The 21,166-nt window shown below is 44.1% G+C and overlaps 1 protein-coding gene across 1 annotated transcript in view; it reads left to right on the top strand.

Moving 5' to 3' along the window:
• Positions 1 to 21,166, top strand: part of LOC109932919 (cadherin-23-like) — a 375,734-nt gene that overhangs the window by 92,000 nt on the left and 262,568 nt on the right. Inside the window, exon 5 of the mRNA XM_048616204.1 lies at positions 18,207 to 18,401. Within this exon, the coding sequence (XP_048472161.1) occupies positions 18,207 to 18,401 (195 nt within the window). The remainder of the gene's footprint in view (positions 1 to 18,206; positions 18,402 to 21,166) is intronic.

The raw sequence follows: 21,166 nt of genomic DNA, 5'->3' as shown, positions 1-21,166 counted from the left end.
TGACATCAAGCCTACAGCTTTAAGCAGAGCTAACTCTCTCTCTGTGTCTCTCACACACAGTTAAAAGCAGATAGTGTCCAGTGGGAAAAAAAGATACAAAAATCTATGTTTGGGCGTCCTGAGGTGTAAGATTTTAACTTAAGATCACAGTTGGTTAGTCAGTTTCCTGGACCAACAGTAGTGTTGAATATTGTAGTTATCTTTTAACTTGGCAGTCCTTTGACACTTCCTTCCAGTCAGTGCTACTAAACCAGGCACCTTGTTTCTGAGGAAAGGAGACTTCTTAACCTGTTCAATTCTGCATCCTTAATTCCATCTCCTCTAGTCTGCCAAAAACGTGTCCTTGAAATAGCAACTTATTAGCATTTTATGTGTCTACTGGCGTTATGTTTGCAGCCTTAATAATTGCATTTGAGGTTCATCTCCAACAGGTGAAGATAATCACAATGGTGCAGAGCCAAATAGGCACCAAGGACCTTATTTGTGCTTCAGAGAGTGATGTCATTGCCTTTGGAGAAAACGTTAGTTTTGGTTCTGTGGTCTAATCCGTGTTAATGAAAGTTGGCCAACTTTGCAGGTCAGGTGATCATTGTGGTCATTTTATGTCAGTGTTTTTGGTCTCTTCTTAAAACTGTTACAGTCCATCAAAGTCTCAGTTATTAAATCAGCTGAAGAAATTCAAAGATCAGGTGATTGTATTTTATTATCATAATGATAACCTCCATCATCCACACCATTACAGAAAATTAAAAGCATTTATTATAAATGTAATGAGACAGTTTTGGTGCACATCTGTTGAAATTCGACTAAACTTAATTTTAATGATATTTTACACCACCTTTTCCTTGGCTCATTTGATGCATTCTTCCCTCTGGGTTCAAGTCTCACTTCAGACATTTTAGCAGATCAGCTTGGCTGGTATTCCAATGCAGGATCGAGGCAGTGCTGCCCTGCCACAAATGCCGTTTTGCAGATGAGCCATTCAACTGCATCTCCTTCTATCTTGTGAGGACCTAGAAGGAGGTCCCATGGTGCTATCTTGAAGAAGGAGATTATGTTCTACATCCTGGCTGACCTGCCTGCCACAGATATGTGTCCATGGGAGGTTATTAATAGTAACCCTTGTGCAGTCCTTGTGGAGACTAAGCAGCAGAATGTACTCAGATACAATCTGCAACCTTAAGGTCCAGACTCTCCCACCGCTGACCCCACCCCCCTCCCAGCCCCCAACTACCCCTTTCCTCTACCATTAGCACCAAGCCAGGGGATCAGCCCTGATTCATTGAAGAGCGCAGGAAGGCATGCCGGGAGCAGCACCTGGCGTGCCTAAAAATGAAACAAAAATAAAATGAAGAACCACAGATGCCTGAGATCTGAAACAGAAGCAGAAATTGCTGTAGAAACTCAGTAGGTCTGGCAGCATCTGTGGAGAGAGAAACAGGTGAGCATGAGAGAAACAGAAGGACTGTTATGGTGTAAGGATGGAGAACAGGAAAGTGCCCTTCTAGCACATGAACACTGGGTTGGACCTGTTAGACCGAACGGCCTGTTCCTGTGCTGATAATTCTCTGCTATCCTGTGTAATTGGGGAAAGCAAGTTTTGTTATTGTCTAGTGTGATCTGTGGCTCAAGGTTACCCAGGAACTATTTGGTTTTGTATTGCAGGTGTTTCAAGTTAATATGATATACTGTGTCGGCTTATCCCATGAACATGCCTCATTAAGGAGCAGTTTAATACCAGCTAACAAACTTGCTGCTGGCTCTGAACATTAGCAATGAAATCTCCTGCAATAACACCTCTGCATCTCCTTTACAATCAGACAGTTACATCAAAACCGTATGTCTTTTAATCTAACACCAGCGTAGAATCACTTACCTATTATTCAACTCCTATATTCAAAACAGTAATTAACAACTTATATTAATACCAGTTAGTGATAGGCAAGATTTTGTGAATCGCGTTTTTAACAATTGAACCTTAAAGTTTCAGCACATCAAATAACAGAATCTGGGGCACGTTACTACTGTATATTTTTCAGGTTAGCAGGTATGATGTGCATTCAACACGGAGTACTCAAGTTGTGAGAGGCCATGTAGGAAATTGATCCATAAATTAAAACCTTTCAATTAAGCAGTTACAACACAAGCCGTGGAAACAGTTACGAGGCGGAATGCTTAATTGGAATTTTGCCTTTACACGAGCCAGTATTAAATCACAGCGAGGCATTTAATTCACTCCTCACCACCTCCTTAATATATTTTTGGGCAAACAGCCCATTTATATTAACTGGCGCTGTTGTAGATAATTGTACTGTTTACCCAACTATGATATTGACATTCTTATTAAAATACTCAAATCTCCACATAGAAACATGCAGAACATTTGCTTTTCATCAACACTTCCATCAATGTCAACCCTCCATTCAGTAATGAAGACTTGAATGTTTGGGTAGAATGGATCACGGTGTTTTCATCTAAACTTCTTTCTGCAAGTCAGAATTGGAAAGCAACAACAGCAACTTGTATTTACGTTGCTCCAAGCCATGCAAGGATTTATTATGGCAGATGACCAATGACTTGCTCAAAGAGGAAGGAACATTTTAAGGAACATCTGGAAGGAGGAGAGTGAGCTTGCGAGATCAAAAGATTTAGGGAGGTCTTTCCAGAACTTGGGGCCTAACAGCTGAAAACATAGCTCAGTTTAAACTGGGGATGTTCAAGACACCAGATTGTGAAGAGAGCAGGGAGATGTCAGAGGTTTGTGGTTGGATGGAGGAGATCATAGAACACTGCCTCTGAGGAATCTGAAAACCCAGCTCAGATGTATAAAGTTGAGGCACTGTTGAACTGGGAACCAGCGTAGGTTAACAAGCAGAGGGCTGATGGCTGAATGGCATTTGATGTGAGTTAGAAACACAGGCGGTGAGAGTTTTGTATGTGAGAGTCTGGGCCAGCAATGCAGCAAAGTAGCCAAACGCAGATGTGACAAAGACATTGATTGTTTTACTCAAACAAGATACCAAACACCCACACTTGCCCAAAGCACGTTTAGTGTAAACTTTGTTAGCACGGGAAGGCAGATATTTATCATCTGTGTTAAATTTCTTACATGACTTCTTTTGAGAACAGCCGTGGAATATTCCTGCATGTAAATTCCAATGTACTCAGATATACAATAAACCCACTAAAGCTGTTTGAAACCTGGACAGCTAATTCTTTTTGCTCTCAATCTGTATGCTGCCAAGTGTTGACTCTTTCTGACATCAGCTTGTGCTTTGTAAATAACTAAAATACCACTTCAAAAAAAAATTGTTCTTTTTATTTCTTAGCAATTGAAATTGATTTTATACACCATTTTTAAGAAGTTACACATTCCATACAGTAGGTGGCAATGAATTTGCCAGGGAGGGAATGAATCTTTGAGAAAAGTAACATCATTAAGTGTATCCATTCATTTTATTTTCTTTCTAGTCTCTTGTGTTTTTAAACTCACTTTCAAGTTCTGGTGTAGCCAATATACCAACAAGTGAATACCATGCAGTATGCTGCAACATGTTTATTTTGTTTCGGAAAAATTCTGCTCCCGTTGCTTTTTAAAATTTTGTTCTAAAGTGTGCTGGAGGACAAATTTCAGACATCGTATTCAGATTAACTTTATTGAGCTACTTTCAAAGCAGGGAGGTAGGGAGAAATGGCAATGACTAAACTGGTTGGCAACTCGGCAGATATCGTTTGGGTGCCCCTGTAAACTTCGGATAGAATGTAGCCTGGATTTCATGGTATTTGTCAGGGTGAAATTTACCACGTTCATCTCACTGTGATTACTCCACCAAAAATGGCCGGAAGATTGGGAGGCCTTGCATTTACAGAATAAAGTGACAATTCTATTTCATTTTATTGATTTAATTTACTTTTTTAAGATGTTCTATTTGTAGCTGTCAATTTTCTCCATTGTGATTTCGAAAACTCCACCCTTTTTAAAAATAATTCTAATGTTTTTAAAGTTTATTCTAGCTCCTTCCTTGCTTCAGAACCACTTGTTTCACTATCTAAATATTTACATTAATTGTGTTTAACTTTCTCCATTACCTACGAGAATGCTACAGCGTGATTTGACCATTTTACTGTGCTCGCTGGCACCGCCACTGCTGCATGTCTGGATGATCCCCTTTGACTTTACACCAGATTTAAACTGTAACTCAAAAAGGGGAAGTCACAGTATAGTGATCACTGGATCTTGTGGGCGTCTTTCTTTAAGGTCAACATTGCTTCAATGCTAACATCAAAATCTTGATCGTTTACGATGCAAGAAAAGCAATATCTTTCCTCCAGGCATTTTGAGCTTGTGCAACAGAGCCTCCAACAGGAGGCGGTGATGATGAGCAAGGCAGTTGCAGCACTTAAACAGGCCAACCCTGAAGGAAAGGATGTCTGTGGGAGAAGGAGTCCTGATGGGGAGAAGGATCAGACAGAAGACAAAGGATTTCTTCAGAAACGTGTAAACTACAGACTTAATTATGTTTAAACGCTGTGTCCTTCTTGTTAATTTCTCTTCACGTGTGGGATGACCCGCTGCCAATGGAATAAAGAATTCTTGCTCAGTGACCTTTGGGTTGTGCATGTATCTCATGTTACGTAGACATATTCTGAGTTCTGGTCCCTGTGACAATGAGAAACAGAGAGAGCAGGTTGCAAAATATCATGATAACCCTTAAATCTCCTTTTTAAGGTTTTGATGATAATGATTTTAGCTTCTCTCTTTCTTGAATCATTTGTTTTGGAGCACCTGAGCTGACTGACAGAAAATGTGGGTATTCTAATGGCTGACATCTGTGAGGGGCAGAGGGAGAGAGAATGTTTTGGAATACCTTTGCTCATCCGAATGTTCATTCTTGAACGAGGTGTTTTAAAATAGATCCTGAAGTAAGGGAGGGTTAGAGCAGGCAAGAGAACCCCTGACCTCTTGTCAGTTAACCTTGAGGTATTAGTTGGGGGTGAGAGTGATTATATGGGCAGGCTGATGGTGATAAGGTGGGCAGGGTGATAGGGTGGTGTTGGATTACAGGGTGAGACAGATCATTCACAGGCAAAAAGATCAGGTCAGTGATAGGAAGTGACGGGCTGAAAGGAAGAGAATGGTGCCTGAATCATACACTCAGCCTTCTGGACACCAGGGGTGATGGAAAGATGACAGACAAGGTCTTTTTTTTCTCTATTCATTTGTGGGATGTGGGCGTCCCTGGCTGGCCAGCATTTCTTGCCCTTCCCTAGTTGGCCTTGAGAAGGTCGGGGTGAGCTGCCTTCTTGAACCGCTGCAGTCCTCCTACTGTGGGTTGACCCACAATGCCCTTAGGGAGGGAATTCCAGGATTTTGACCCAGCGACAGTGAAGGAATAGCGATATATTTCCAAGCCAGGATGGTGAGTGACTTGGAGGGGAACTTGGAGGTGGTGGTGTTCCCATATGTCTGCTGCCCTTGTCCTTCTAGATGGAAGTGGTTGAGGGTTTGGAAGGTGCTGTCTGAGGATCTTTGGTGAATTTCTGCAGTGCATTTTGTAGATAGTACACACAGCTGTTACTGAGTGTCAATGGAGCAGGGAATGGATGCTTGTGAACATAGTGCCAATCAAGCGGGCTGCTTTGTCCTGGATGGTGTCAAGCTTCTTGAGTGTTGTTGGGGCTGCACCCACCCAGGCAAGTGGGGAGTATTCCATCACAATCCTGACTTGTGCCTTGTAGATGGTGGACAGGCTTTGAGGAGTCAGAAGATGAGTTACTTGCTGCAGTATTCCTAGCTTCTGGCCTGCTCTTGTAGCCACTGTGTTAATGTGGTGAGTCCAGTTGAGTTTCTGTCAATGATAACCCCCAGGATGTTGATAGTGGGGGATTCAGTGATGGTAACACCATTGAATGTCAAGGGATGGTGGTTAGATCGTCTCTTATTGATGATGGTCATAGCCTGGCATTTGTGTGGCGCAAATGTCACTTGCCACTTATCAGCCCAAGTCTGGATATTGTCCTGATTTTGTTGCATGTGAACATGGACAGTTTCAGTATCTGAGGAGTCTCGAATGGTGCTTAACATTGTGCAATCATCGGTGAACATCCCCACCTTATGATGGAGAGAAGGTCATTGATGAAGCAGCTGAAGATGGTTGGGCCGAGGACACTATCCTGAGGAACTCCTGCAGAGACGTTCTGGAGCTGAGTTGATTGACCCCAATAACCACGACCATCTTCCTATGTGTCAGTTATGACTCCAACCACCAGAGCGTTTGCCCCCGACACACATTGATTCCAGTTTTGCCAGGGCTCCTTGATACTACACTTGGTCGAATGCAGCCTTGATATCAAGGGCTGTCACTCTCACCTCACCTCTGGAATTCAGCTCTTTTGTCCATGTTTGAACCAAGGCTGTAATGAGGTCAGGAGCTGAGTGGCCCTGGCAGAACCCAAACTGGGCGTCACTGAGCAGGTTATTGCTAAGCAGGTGCTGCTTGATTGCACTGTTGATGACACCTTCCATCACTTTACTGATCTTCGAGAGGAGACTGATGGGGTGGTAATTGGCCGGGTTGGATTTGTCCTGCTTTTTGTGTACGGGACATACCTGGGCAATTTTCCACATTGTCGGGTCGATACCAGTGTTGTAACTGTACTGGAACAGCTTGGCTAGGGGAGCGGCAAGTTCTGGAGCACAAGTCTTCAGTACTATTGCCGGAATGTTGTCAGGGCCCATAACCTTTGCAATATCCAGTGTCTCCAACCATTTCTTTATATCACATGGAGTGAATCGAATTGGCTGAAGACTGGTATCTGTAATGCTGGGGACCACTGGAGGAGGCCGAGATGGATCATCCACTCGGCACTTCTGGCTGAAGATTGCTGCGAAAGCTTCAGCCTTATCTTTTGCACTGATGTGCTGGGCTCTTCCATTATTGAGGATGGGGATATTTGTGGAGCCTCCTCCTCCAGTGAGCTGTTTAATTGTCCACCACCGTTCACGACTGGATGTGGCAGGTCTGCAGAGCTTAGATCTGATCCGTTGGTTGTGGGATCGCTTAGCTCTGTCTATCACTTGCTGTTTTCGCTGTTTGGTATGCAAGTCATTCAGTTTGGTAGCTTCACCAGGTTGATACCTCATCTTCAGGTATGCCTGGTGCTGCTCCTGGCATGTCCTCCTGCACTCTCCATTGAACCAGGGTTGATTCCCTGGCTTGATGGTAATGGTTGAGTGGGGGATATGCCGGGCCATGAGGTTACAGATTGTGCTGGAGTACAATTCTGCTTCTGTTGATGGCCCACAGTGCCTCAAGGATGCCCAGCCTTGAGTTGCTAGATCTGTTTGAAGTCTGTCCCATTTAGCACGGTGATAGTGCCACACAACACGATGGTGGTTGTTCATCTCCACAAGGACTGTGCAATGGTCATTCTTACCGATACTGTCATGGACAGATGCAAATGCAGCTGTCAGATTGATAAGGATGAGGTTAAGTATGTTCTTCCCTCTTGTTGGTTCCCTCACCACCTGCCGCAGACCCAGTCTAGCAGCTACGTCCTATAGGACCCAACCAGCTCGATCAGTCGTACTGCTGCCGAGCCTTTCTTGGTGGTGGACATTGAAATCCCCCACCCAGAGGATATTTCGTGTACTCTGTTGCTCAACATTGTGGAGTACTGATTCATCAGCTAAGGGAGGATGGTATGTGGTAATCAGCAGGAGGCTTCCTTGCCCATGTTTAACCTGAAGCCATGAAACTTCATGGTGCCCAGAGTCAATGTTGAGGACTCCCAGAGCAACTCCTTCCCGAATGTATCCCACTATGCTGGGTCTGTCCTGCCGTTGGACAGGATATATCCAGGGATGGTGATGGTGGTGTCTGGGACGTGGTCTGTAAGGTATGGTTCTGTGAGTATGACTATGTCAGGCTGTTGCTTGACTCGTCTGTGAGACAGCTCTCCCAATGTTGGCACTAACCCCCAGATGTTAGTGAGGAGGACAGGGCTGTTTCTACCATTGTCTTTTCCGGTGCCTGGGTCGATACCAAGTGATCCGTCCAGTTTCATTTCTTTGAGACTTTGTACTGATTTGTACAACTGAGTGGCACGCTAGGCCATTTCAAAGGGCAGTTGAGAGTCAATAGCATTGCTGTGGGTCGGGAGTCACATGTAGGCCAGACCAGGTGAGGGGTGGCAGATTTTATCCCCTGAAGGGCATTAGTGAACCGGATGGGTTTTTCTGACAATCGACAATGGATTCATGGTGATCAGTAGATTCTTAATTCCAGACCATTTTTTATAATTCAAATTCCACCATCTGCTGTGGTCGGATTTGAACCCTGTTCCCCGGGATGTCAGCTGGGTTTCCGGATTAATAGTCCAGTGATAATACCACTAGGCCATCACCTGTCCTGTCTGAGGAAATTCTTCAAAGCTGTTATACCCCCCTACCCTGGCACCCATTCCAAATGGCATGCCCTCGTGCTATTGGATCTTAGTTCCTGCTCTGTACATCGGTGAACTGAGAGCTGAGCCTTTAGCAGGAGTGTAATGGAATAAAGCAAGATAATGACCAGGAGATACTCAGCAGTGATGATCATCATATTAATCATGATAAGTTTCCTCAGCTTTTGTGGTATGATGCCTCGACTTTTAAATGTAATCATCCATGTTTATGAACACCTCTATGACCTCACCCTTCCCTATCTCTATCTTCCTCTATCCCCCACATTCCTCCCTATCTCTGTAACTTCCACTAGCCCTGACACATCTCCCTATCTCTGTAACCTCCTCCAGTCCCTATACCCTTCCTGCCTCTGCACCCATCATTTTCTCTGTAACTTCCTACAGCCCCGACACCCCTCCTTATCCTTGTAAACCCCCTCCAGCCCCTATGAATCCTTATCACTGTAAACTGTTCCAGTCCTTATAATCCCTGAAGATATCTGCACTCTCAATGATCCAGGTCTCTATCACGTTTCCTGATTTCCATTGTTGCACTCTTGATGTCTGTGTTTTCAACTGCATTGCCCCAAGCTCTGGAATTCCCTCTCTTAAGCTGTCTACTTCACAACCCCTCTCTTTTTTTAATGGGACTCCTTAAAACTGGTCTCTGACAAAGCCTTTGGGACCATGTGTCAAAATCTGTCCATGTAGCTGTGTCAGTTTAATATGACTAGGTTGAAGGCAGTATAGCAGTACACCTGCTTCATAGAAGGATCTTGTTCGACTTTGTCACAGAATCACAGAATCCCTACAGTGCAGAAAGGGGCGATTCAACCCATCGAGTGTGTGCCAACTCTCCGAAAAGCATCCCACCCAGGCCCAGGCCCAGACCCAACCCCATCAACCCCACATTTCCCATGGCTAACCCATATGGCCTGCATATCCCTGGAAACCACAGTGCAATTTAGCATAACCAGTCTACCTAAACTACACGCCTTTGGACTGTGGGAGGAAACCCACGCAGACGCAGGGAGAATGTACAAATTCCACACACACGCACACACACAGTCACCCGAGGGTGGGATCAACGCCAGGTCCCTGGCGCTGCAAGACAGCAGTGCTAACCACTGAGCCACCGTGCCACCCAAATATTCAGGCCATAACATTGAAAGATTTAATGAAGAGGAAGCTCACTTTAAAGCTACATCAGCTCCCCCTCTGATTGCAAGCTGTATCTTGTCAGTTCTTGTCTGGAGTGAAGCAATTGCCTAAATAATGAGCTGTCAGATACTGATTGTTGAGGAAATATTCAAAAATTACATACTGCAAGAGAAAACAGTGACTAAAACAACTAAACAGCTGAAAATGCTCGAGCTGTATGGTTTAGTAAATTGAATTTATTTGCTTCATTATTTTTGCATCTTCTGGATTATTACAAGACTGTACATTGAAGAGAAAAACAGCAAACTTGCTTCTCATGTCCTTTGTGGTGTCCTGCACTTCACCAATGGTGAATGACAGAATTGTTCTGGTGCAGGAGGAAACTCTTGGACATCCCAGATGTTCTCCTACTTCAAGGACTGTAACTTCCCCACTCTGTTGATCAAAAATGCCCTCAACCACGTCTCTTGCATTTCCTGCACTTCTGCCCTCAAACCTTCTCCCCCTCAACAAAAATAAAGACAGAATCCCCCTTGTCCTCATATATCACCCCACCAACCTCCACATCCAACATATCATCTCTGCCACTTCTGCCACCTACAATCTGACCCCATAATCAAAGAGATATTTCCGTCCCCACTCCTATCTGCCTTTTGTAGGGATCGCGCTCTCTACGACTCCCTCGTCCACTCCACACTCCCCACCAACCCCACCCGGCACCTTTCCCTGAAACCGCAGGAGGTGCTAAACCTGCCCCTACACCTCCCCGCCCCCCACCCCCTCACCTCCATCCAAGGCCCAAAGCAAACTTTCTATATCCGACAGGGGTTCACCTGTACATCCTCCAATCTGGTTTACTGTACGCGTTGCTCTCAAAGTGGCCTCCTCTACATTGGTGAGACCAAACGTAGACTCGGTGACCTATTTGTGGAGCACCTGCGCTCCGTATGCTATAATCAACAACACTTTCCGGTCACTAACCATTTTAACTCCCCCTCCCACTCTCTGGGTGACATGTCCATCCTGGGCCTCTTCCAGTGCCACAATGATGCCACACACAAACTGGAGGAACAGCACCTCATATTTCATCTCGGGACCCTACAGCCCAATGGCCGAAACATGGAATTCACCAGTTTTAAAATCTCCCCACCCTCGGCCTCATCCCATGTCCAACCCTCCCTCTCATTCCTGCCTCCTTGACCTGACACAACCTGTCCATCTTCTTCCCCACCTATCCGCTCCTCCCATCCCACTGACCAATCCCCACTACCCCCTACCTGCACCCACCTTCCCCCAGCCCCACCCCTTCCTCCTCTACTTACTTCCCAGCTTCCTTCCCCCTCCCCAGTCCTGATGAAGGGTCTAGGCCTGAAACGTCAACTCTCCTGCTCCTCTGATGCTGCCTGGCCTGCTGTGTTCATCCAGCTCCACACTGTATTGACTAAGTGTAGTCACTGTTACATAGAAATGGTATTAAACTATGCAAATTAAGATACCAGTTGGGTCATATCCAACTTATCTGAAATTTAGTGATTTCGGCAGAGGGATCAATATGAAGCAGGAAACCACTTGCTTGCCTTTCTTCCAATGAGAGAGCAAACAGGGCCTTGATTCACCCTCTCCTCTGAAAGGGGGCATCTCTGCCAATGCAATAGTTCCTCAGTATGATACTAGAGTGCCAACTTAGGTTTGGTGCTCAGGTCCCTGGTGTGGGGCTTGATCTTACAGACCTCAAACTGGGTGCTGCCAATTGAACTGACCCCTGATCTGTTAGGGGGTCCATCATGCCAACAGCACTCAAGAGGGTTGTCACCATCCAGAACAAAGCATCTCCGCTTGATTGGCACCCAAACTTCAACCATCTTCAACATTCACTCCTCCCATCATTGATGCTCTGTAGCGGCATTTGATACCATCTGAAAAATGCACTGCAGACTCCTTTAACAGCACCTACCAAGCCCACGGCCTCTGCCATTTGGAGAGACAAGGGCAGCAGAGCCTATGGGCACACCACTACCTGCCAATTCCCCTCCATGCCGGGCGGCACGGTGACTCAGTGGTTAGTGTCAGCGGCCCAGTTTCGATCCCACCCTTGGGTGATTGTCGGGGTGGAGTTTGCACATTCTCCCCATGGGGTTTCCTCTGGGTGCTCTGGTTTTCTTCCCACAGCCCAAAGATGTGCACATTAGGTGGGTTGGCTATGGGAAATTGCCCATAATGTCTAGGGATGTGTGGGCTAGGTGGATTAGCCATAGGAAATGTAGGGTTATAGAGATGAGGTAGGGGGTGGGTCTGGTTGGGCTGCTCTTCAGATGGTCAGTGTGGACCAATGGGCTGAATGGCCTGCTCCCGCACTGTAGGGATTCTATGATTCTATGCCACGTACCGCCCTGACTTGGAAATACATTGTTGTTTGTTCAACATTGTTGTGCCAAATCCTGGAACTCCTTCCCTATAAGTGTTGGAGTCTCCCTACACCCTCAGGATGGCAGTGGTTCAAGAAAGTGGCTCACTACCATCTTGTCAAGGGGCAGTTAGAGATGGCAATAGGAGCTGGCTCAGCCAGTGGAACCCAGCTCCCATGAATAAATTCTTTAATATTTTACCTCGGCAGGTGGGAGCTCGGTTTTAATGTCCCGTCTGAAAGTTCGCCTCCCTATCAGTGCTGCAAAGTTTACCCTAACCTGTTAGTAACTAAGCACGTGGCCTCGCGATTCAGTGGTCTAACCAGGAAGTACACCAGAGGATCTGAAATACTGTGACAGAGTTTAGTCCCGTCAAATGACCGTGTGCATTGATTCTGTGGACACTAAATGCAACTTTTGGTTGTGAATGATTTTTTTTGTCCCAAGTGCAGCTCCTGGATAATGCAAAATGAAGGATTGAGGCTAATGCAGCTGAAGGCAGTCCAGTCCCTTGCTGCACTCTGTCTGTCTTTATTAAATCTGACTTTGTATGTCTTACAGCTGGGTATTGTAACTGAGTCATTCCACAGTGGGGAAAGGTTAACTACAGTGTCTGTTTTATTGTACCTTTTAAAAGCTTCAAAATTGCTTTTTGTGATATTAATATCTAAATGCTGTGCAGTGATGTTAAACTATGTGTCAACCAGTTGAACAAGTGTGTTACCATCCCTGTTAAAACAAGAGGAATTTGATCACCAGCATGTTACACACTCCTGCATTTTCACCAGGTTAATTGTTTCCATTTCAATTAATTTTTGTTCTTAATTTCTAAACAAAACAAAAATGGAAATCAGTGTCCGAAGATTAGGCACATTTTGAAAAGTGGTTTTCATTTCCAAGATGGCTGTTAAATACAAGGTGAAATTTATTTTTTTCAGCTGGATTGATTTGAGGACAAAAGGTTACATACAGCTCCCTAAATCAATTGTACTTAATCTCAGGATATAGGTAACATTTTACTTAATTTAAACAAAACACTCCAAAAGGGGTTCCTTGATGGTGTGGGTTACTTTGCAGCATCAAAACCTGTCGATCCTTTTTTTAATCTTTTAGTTTTATTTGTTGCATTTGTGCTATATCTGGTGGATTAAATGATGCGTGTCCTGTCACCATGTCTTTTATGTGGCATGGCATGTGTTTCATACTCTGCTTCCTGTGAGACACAGTAAATTTTTGCTGGCTATTTTGTTTTCTCACCTTCTTCAGCACCATGTCTAGTGGAGGCTTACACCTCTCTAGAGACTCTTGCAGAGCTGCACTGAGGGAGAGGCAGTGTAATTGTGTTGATGTTTTTTCTGAAAATGGGCAGAACTGAGGTAATTACCTTTTGAATGAACAAACTCACAGCCTCCTTTCCTATTTAATATCCTTGTCCACAGCTGTATCGATTGTATGTTTTTTTTTTGTGGCCTCATGGATTTTTTTGAGTCCATTGTTGAGAAGTTAGACTGCCCAGTCCACTGTCTGTTACCACACTTCTAGACAATTTTCTGTTTGCAGCAAAAATGCAATTTCTTTTTCCCAAAATTGATGCAAAAAAAAAGACTGAGGAAAGGGTTTTAGTTAAATGCTGATTTTTTTTTTCAGTTGTTCTCTATATTTGCTTCAGCAATAATTAGGTAGATATTGCTTTAGAAAGAAAAAATGCTACATTACTGTAGCAACTTCTGTGACCTCTGGTTGTCCAGAGCAGTTTTCATACAAACAAAGTATGCCATTCAGCCCTCAAGCCTGTTCCACCATCCAATCAGGTCAGAGTTGATCTGTTTATGTTTTGACTTCCACATTCCCATTTATCCTCAATCACCTTTGATCCCGCACCTAACAAGAATCTACTAACCTCCACCTTTAAAAATATTCATTGACCCCCAGCTCCAACACCTTCCGAGACAGATCCTTACAAAACTACATAAGTTGCAGAAGGACAATTTCTTTGCATCGCTGTCTAAAAGGGGAGTCCTAATGTTAAAACAGAGCTCCCTACTTTCTGGGCTCACCCACACGAAGAAACATCCGCCTGTCAGGATCTGGTACTTTTCAATGAGTGCACCACTTTGCAGATCTCCAGAGGAAGCCAGCTGATCAAAACAATCCAACTGATCCTCATAAGGCAACCTACTCATTCCAGTGATCAATCTGCACTGCTTCCAAAGTATTCACATTCTTCCTTGAGTGAGGAAACCAAAACAGATTTCAAGATGATAGCATTCCATTAACCTTCTTACTTGCTGTACCTGCATACTAACATTTTGTGACTCATACAATGGAACAAGTTGGATCCCTCAGTCAATGATGCACAACTTCCAGTAAGATAGCAGGGGAGTAGGGCTTCTGAGCCTGGCGCTCGTCCACTCCATCCAGGTTTCTTTTCGTTTCTCATTTATTTTTCTCTTTTTTTTTTACTTACCTCTTGGGAAGAACTCAGTCGTGGCAACGGCATCCATTCGCAGCAGCGAGTAGGCACAGCAGCACAGACCCGGCGGTAGATTCAGAGGCGGGTTTGGGTTCCCGGCAGCTTCTGCGTCCAGCAGGAGATTCGTGGAGGTGGAGGTGAATTTGGGCGCGGTATGAGAGCCAGCTGCAGCAGCTGCGTTGGCGAGGTGGGCCCAAAGCAGACTCGTGGCAGCAGAATCGAGTTTGGGCCTGGTGCAGTACCTGGTGGCATCGGTAGTGTCTGTGTTGGCAAGGTCCATGAGGGCTCATGAGGGCGAGGGTGTCAGCGGAGGAGAGATGGCGCCGAAGAGAAGTGACTTCCGTTCCAGCGGCAGCGCGGGGAAGGGACTCGTGCCTGGCCACCAGGCCCATGGTCCATCGCTTAACTAGAAGGACTGTAAAGTTGAACACTTTTTCTTTATTTTTTCATCTTTTTGCCTTTACATTCTATGTTTTGGTTTCTTTCTCTGTGTGTTAAGATGGAGCCAGGGAGTGGCGACGCTATACAACACTTTTCACTGTATTTTGAAACACGTGACCATAAATAAATAAGTCAAAATAAATCTTATTGTTGGTCTCTAATGTAATGTAGGAGATATGGCAGCTGATGTGTATACAGCAAATCCTCTGTTTCTGTTGAACGTTGGTTGAGGGATAAATATTTGAGAAGAATACATTGGCCCTTCTCTTCCCTTGAATTTCAAGTTCCTCACTTTCTGGGGAATGTCACTTTTCTTGCTTCCCATAACCTAGCAATTCCCAAAAGCGAATATTGGAATACTCAGCACTGGCTTGTGATGTGGTTTAATTTGCGTACTGGTTATCATTGAGAAAAATGGCTTTCCTCCCATCTCACAATTGAATCGAACATTTAATTGCTGTTTAGGTGTAAAGAAATGGGTCAGAGATGGATTTTTTTTTCAAAATTTAAACAGTGGAGTTCTGGTTGTTGAATGTAACACTAGGAAGCAAATGCAGAAAATTAATGCTGTAAGTCATAGTCAGAAATAGCCAAAATATATTTGCTTCCCATTTTCTGTGTTCTTCCTGTCTTACCATCCATGTTCGCTTTTGAGCAGAATTCAGTCCTGCTGTAAATTGCTTGTCACTGCTGTTTATATTGTCCAGACTCCCTACATTCTCTTATTTTGAGATTTATCTCTGTTCTCTACTCTGCATTCTACACTCTCTCTTTCCCTTCTCCTTACAGTTGACCTTTAAATTGATTGCTTGATCTGAGAAAATGGATTTTTCTTTAATAACCTTCTGTTCTATTAAACTCTTAAACTTCATCTCCTAATCTTCAGCTCATCCCCACACACTCAGTTTTATCTCCCAGCACTGTCTGCATGTGACTGCACACTAAAGTCCTCATTTTTGCATACAGGCTGGTGGCTGATGGGGTTTCTATATTCATTAGTGTTCAGTTACTCATGGGACAGGGCACCGCAATGAGTGAAACCAAACTGGTTTTGTCAAAAAACTATGACCGAAAATAGAAACCTGAGCACAGATAACCAGAGATTTAAACAGAGAATAAATATTTTATCTTGACTATTTTAGATAGTCGGGATAAAGAAAAATCAGTGCAGCACAGAACTATAAAATTGTGTAGGGGAGAATTGTGGGATGGCACGGTGGTTAGCACTGCTGCCTCATAGCACCAGGGACCTGGGTTCAATTCCACCCTCAGGTGACTGTCTTTGTGGAGTTTGCACGTTCTCACTATGTGTCCAGGTGCTCCAGTTTCCTCCCATAGACTGCAGATTAGGGTGGATAGGCCATGCTAAATTGCCCATAGTGTCCAGGGATGTGCAGGCTAGATGGATTAACCATGGAAAATGCAGTGTTATAGGGATAGGGTAGGTGGTGAGTCTATGTGGGATTCTGTTTGGAGGGTTGGTGTGGACTCCATGAGCCAAATGGTCTGCTTCCATACTGGAGAGAATTTTATAAAACTACGTAATTTCTGTGTCTTAACTACTCAACATTCCAAAGTATGTATGGTGGTCAACTCCCAAGTATGGAACATACATTGTACGCACATTGCTTTAATGTACATGTTTCTGATGTTCCAGTTAGCCTTTGTAGCCTTTTTAGTTAGTGAGCCTAGTTAGCCCTAGTACTTTGCTTTGTCAAAAGACACATTATATTCCTTTCTGTCTTCCTGACACAATGTACTGCTTTTATTGCTGACTTTTATTTAGTGTCTGAAAAACACTTACAGTCAAAGTGGCGAAACTGATGTTACATAGTAAGGGTCAAATTAATAATGAAGCAAGAAAAAAAATGGAACCCTGGATGATTTATGTGCAATTGATTTACTAAACAATCCTGTAATTAAACTGAAATCTGTAAGGGATTTTAGAAAATCGATATGCAACACCACTGCTTGAAAGATCTAAAGGCATCTCTCTTCTGAGCTTTAATATCACTCATTGCTTTTGGCACTTGATAACTGCTGTTTTAGATCTTGCCATGTTTCAGTGTAAATTGATTGGATTTTTCACTAAGGTTCCTTGCAGTTTAACATCCATTTCCAAATGTACTGATATTCCCTTTGCAGATTCAACCTGACGGCTTTAGAGGTTGTTTAACTCAATCAGACCTCTGGAGTATGCACAGCTTAATAGAAGGGAGCTATCTGACCCACTTTACCTGGAAAGAGCTATCAATTTAATCCCACTTTCCTGTTCTTTCCCATAGTCCTCCAAACCTTTGTCCTCTTAATATTTATCCACTGGACTTCTGAGCATTTCCGGCCCTGCTTCGATCATTCTTTTTCAGGCAGTGCATCACAACTAACTGCTTAAAAGAAATTCTTACTGCTGGCTCTTTCACTCGTCGCCCTAAGTTGATGTCCTCTAGTTTTTGGGCCTTCTGTAAATGAGAACAGTTTCTCCCCATCTGCTCTGTCCAGATCCTTAATGATTTTGAACACCTCTATCGGACCTTCACTCAACATTTTCTGCTCCAAGGAGAACTTTACCAACTTCTCCAAATAATCCACACAGCCAGTTTCTCATCCCCAAAACTGTTCTTTTGAAACTTTTCAACATCCTTTCCAGTGTGTTCACATTCTTAGAATATTCACATTCCCACCCGAGGTTGAGGGAAGGGTCACCAGATTGATTACTGAGATGAAGGGTGCTCTCCTGTGAGTAAAACAGAGTAAGTTCGACCTTTTACAGCCTGGAATTTGGATGAATGAGAGGTGATCTAATTGAGAAATGTAGCATTTTTCCAAGGGCTCACCAGGGTAAATGCTGGGAGGATGTTTCCCCGAGTCTGAGTGAAAGGTCACCATTGAGACTGACATGAGAGAAAATGTGTTCACTCAAAAGTTTGTGTATTTTTGAGACTTCTCCATTCTAGACAGCTAGAGATGTACAAGACTAAGGTCGAATGCCAAGGTAGTTGAGACGTACAGGGAAGCTGGATTTGAGGGCAAAGATCAGCTGTGATCTTATTGAATAATGAACAGATTCACAGCCTCAGATGTCCACTTTCTTACTTTCTTAGACTGGAATGTGGAAGGAACACCATTTGCTGTTGAGATGCTCCTTTTTGTTTGAATTGAATATAATCAGAATGTGAACTCAATGTGCAGAATACATGTAACTCTTCTTTGAATGTGTTGTTGTCATCCTATCCATCTAATTTTGGTACCTTTCCTTCTCTCGTTGCCCTCCACATTACCAGAACACCCCCACGGGGACACCGATTTTCATTGTAAATGCTACAGACCGGGACCAGGGCACAGGTGGCAGTGTGCTGTATTCCTTCCAACCTCCATCGCGGTTCTTCTCCATTGATGGTGCCCGGGGAGTTGTAACTGTTCACAGACCACTGGATTATGAGACTACCCAAGCCTATCAGCTCCAAGTCAATGGAACGGTATGAACCTGATTATACTTCTGTATTCTATATGATAGGAGTATGTCCGAATGTCAGTGTGCACTGCCCTGGAGAAGGAGAAGGTTGACTTGATCTCCTGCTTTTTCTAATACTATTCGTTCATGAGATTTGGGTGTTGCCGTCTGAGCCTGTATTTATTGTCCATTTCTCATTGCCCAGAGAACAGTGAAGAGTGAACCATATTGCTGTGGGTCTGAAGTCATATGTAGGCCAGGCCAGGTAAGGACAGCAGATTTCCTTCCCTGAAGAACATGCGTGAAGCAGATGGGCTCATACTGAATCTGTGATTGGGTCCTGGCAGAAGTTTGCACATTCTCCTTGTGTGGGTTTCCTTTGGGTGCCCCAGTTTCCTCCCACAGTCCAAAGCTGTGCAGGTTAGGGTGGATCGGCCATGCTAAATTACCCTGTAGTGCCCAGGGATGTGCAGGCTGGGTGGGTTAGCCGCAGTTAATGCAGGGTTACAGGGATAGGGTAGGAGTTGGGTCTGGGTGGGATGCTTTTCAGAGGGTCAGGGCCGAATGGCCTTTTTCCACACTGTAAGGAATTTATGATTCTGTAAGAATTGGGCAGTTTCAGACTGTGTTACGTGCACTGGTCCCTGGAGTAGGCCTTGAGTCTACAACCATCTGACTCCAAGCTAGAGTGCCCTCCCCACACTGAGCCACAACTGGCTCAGAGAACAAATGGACATGGAACAGCAGCTTTGGAAAACACAAAAGATATGTTGAAAGATTTAGAAAGAGCTTTGAAGAGGTAGCGATTTAGTAAGTGGCAGAGATTTAGAGAGAGCCATCGAGAGAATGAGCCTGATAGTTGATGGCTATTTCATTGATTCAATGCAAAAAGAGATAGGTAGGGAGCATCTGGTGTGAGGAAATCAAATATGGTAAATTACGAACAACATCTGAGGAAAATCAATAGGATAAGTTTTACATAAACTAATCAGAATTTTTTTTAAGTTTAATGGGAGCGTATTTGCTGCCTTTGCACCAGAAAGAGCTGACAGGTGATTTGTTTTTGCTCTTTGCCAATGTGAACATATTAATCAGAGGTAGTGACAAATAAGCCCACAGTTAGTGACATCTATTATTCATTTACTAAAAAATAATTAGCAGTCACTAATGACTTCTGTCACCAGAGACAAAATATTCTGTTTGACTCGATGAATTTGAGATGTTCATTTATAATGGCTAAATTTGTCCTCTGACTTCCAGAGAGTAAAATAAATTTGCATTTACTCAGCACCTTTCATGACCTCTGGGCATCTAAAACCTTTTTACAACTAATAAAATATTTTGAAGTATGATATCAAGGTAGGAAATGTGGCAACCAATTTCTGCACAAGAAACTCCTAGGACAGCACGGTGGCTCAGTGGTTAGCACTGCTGCCTCACAGCACCAGGGACCCAGGTTCAGTTACGTGGGCGACTGTCTGTGTGGAGTTTGCACATTCTCCCCGTGTCTGTGTGAGTTTCTTCCGGATGCTGCAGTTTCCTCTCACAGTCCAAAAATATGCAGATTAGATGGATTGGCTACGCTAAATTGTCCATAGAGTGCCGGGATTAGGCACGGGAAATGCAGGGTTACAGGAATAGGTAGCGGGCAGGTCTGGGTGGGCTGTTCTTCAAAGGGTCAATGTGGACTCAATGGGGTGAATGGCCTCTTTCCACACGGTAGGGATTCTATGGTTCAATCTGATAGTCACCCAGTAATCTCCAGGTATCAATAGAAAGATCAATGGCCTCATGGTTTTGTCGTTAGACTATTAATCCAGAGACCCCAGAAAATGTTCTGCACACCTGGATTCAAATTCCAACGTGCTGGTGGAATTTGAATTCAATAATAATCTAGCAATAAGAGTCTTTAATAACCATGAATCCATTGTCAATTGTCAGGAAAAACCCACCTGCCTCACCTGTGTCCTTACTGCCATCCTGATCTGGTCTGGTCTCTATGTGACTCCAGACCCACAGCAATGTGCTTGACTATTAACTACCCTCTGGGCAATTAGGGACAGGCAATAAATGCTGGCCTACCCAGCGATGCCCTCATCCTGTGGACAAATTTCAAAAAAGACTGCTGAAGAGACACCAGAGACAATGGGACTCGCTGTTCAAAATAACCCATAAGCAGGTTTAACATCTTATTTGAAAGGTGACAGTGTGGCATTCCCTTGGTACTACAACGGGAATATTGAGGGAATGTCAGCTGAGATTTATCCTTATGTTTCTGGAATGGGTCTTGAGACGTCAATCTCTGGGCTCAAAGCTGAGACTGAGAGTGACAGAGCAATGGGGGGCTTGCACCCCAGTAATCCCCCAGTGTAACCTCGACCATTTTCCTGTACGATGCGGGAGGGAGCGATCAATCCTGTTCCAAATAATGGCAGCTTCTTCTGTGTACTCTCAGCTCAGGTTCTGCCTGCTAAAATTTCAGCGTGATCATGTTGAGTTAGGGTTGGGTTAGGGGTTAATGTGGGCTGCAATGTAGTGTAGAATTGCGATTAAACACAGCCAACCACATAGATGAAATTTCCCAGCTATGTACAAAACCTGTCACAGCATCTTTTTACTCCCGGGGCTCAGTGAAATACAGCCTGCAAATGTAGGGAGCTTCAGGTCTGAAGACCTGAGTTGCGAGTCTAAGCTGTGACTGATTCCCAGTGACTGAATTCAGTGAAATGAAAATTGCAAAAATTAAACAGACCAAATTCAATCCCATTAAGTCAGTTTCTACGAGTTGGT

This window comes from Rhincodon typus, chromosome 34 (genome assembly GCF_021869965.1).
Source record: "Rhincodon typus isolate 14 chromosome 34, sRhiTyp1.1, whole genome shotgun sequence".
Classification (NCBI taxonomy): Eukaryota; Metazoa; Chordata; class Chondrichthyes; order Orectolobiformes; family Rhincodontidae; genus Rhincodon; species Rhincodon typus.
Note: the sequence above shows the minus strand (reverse complement) of the source record. Positions and strands in the feature narration are given on the sequence as shown.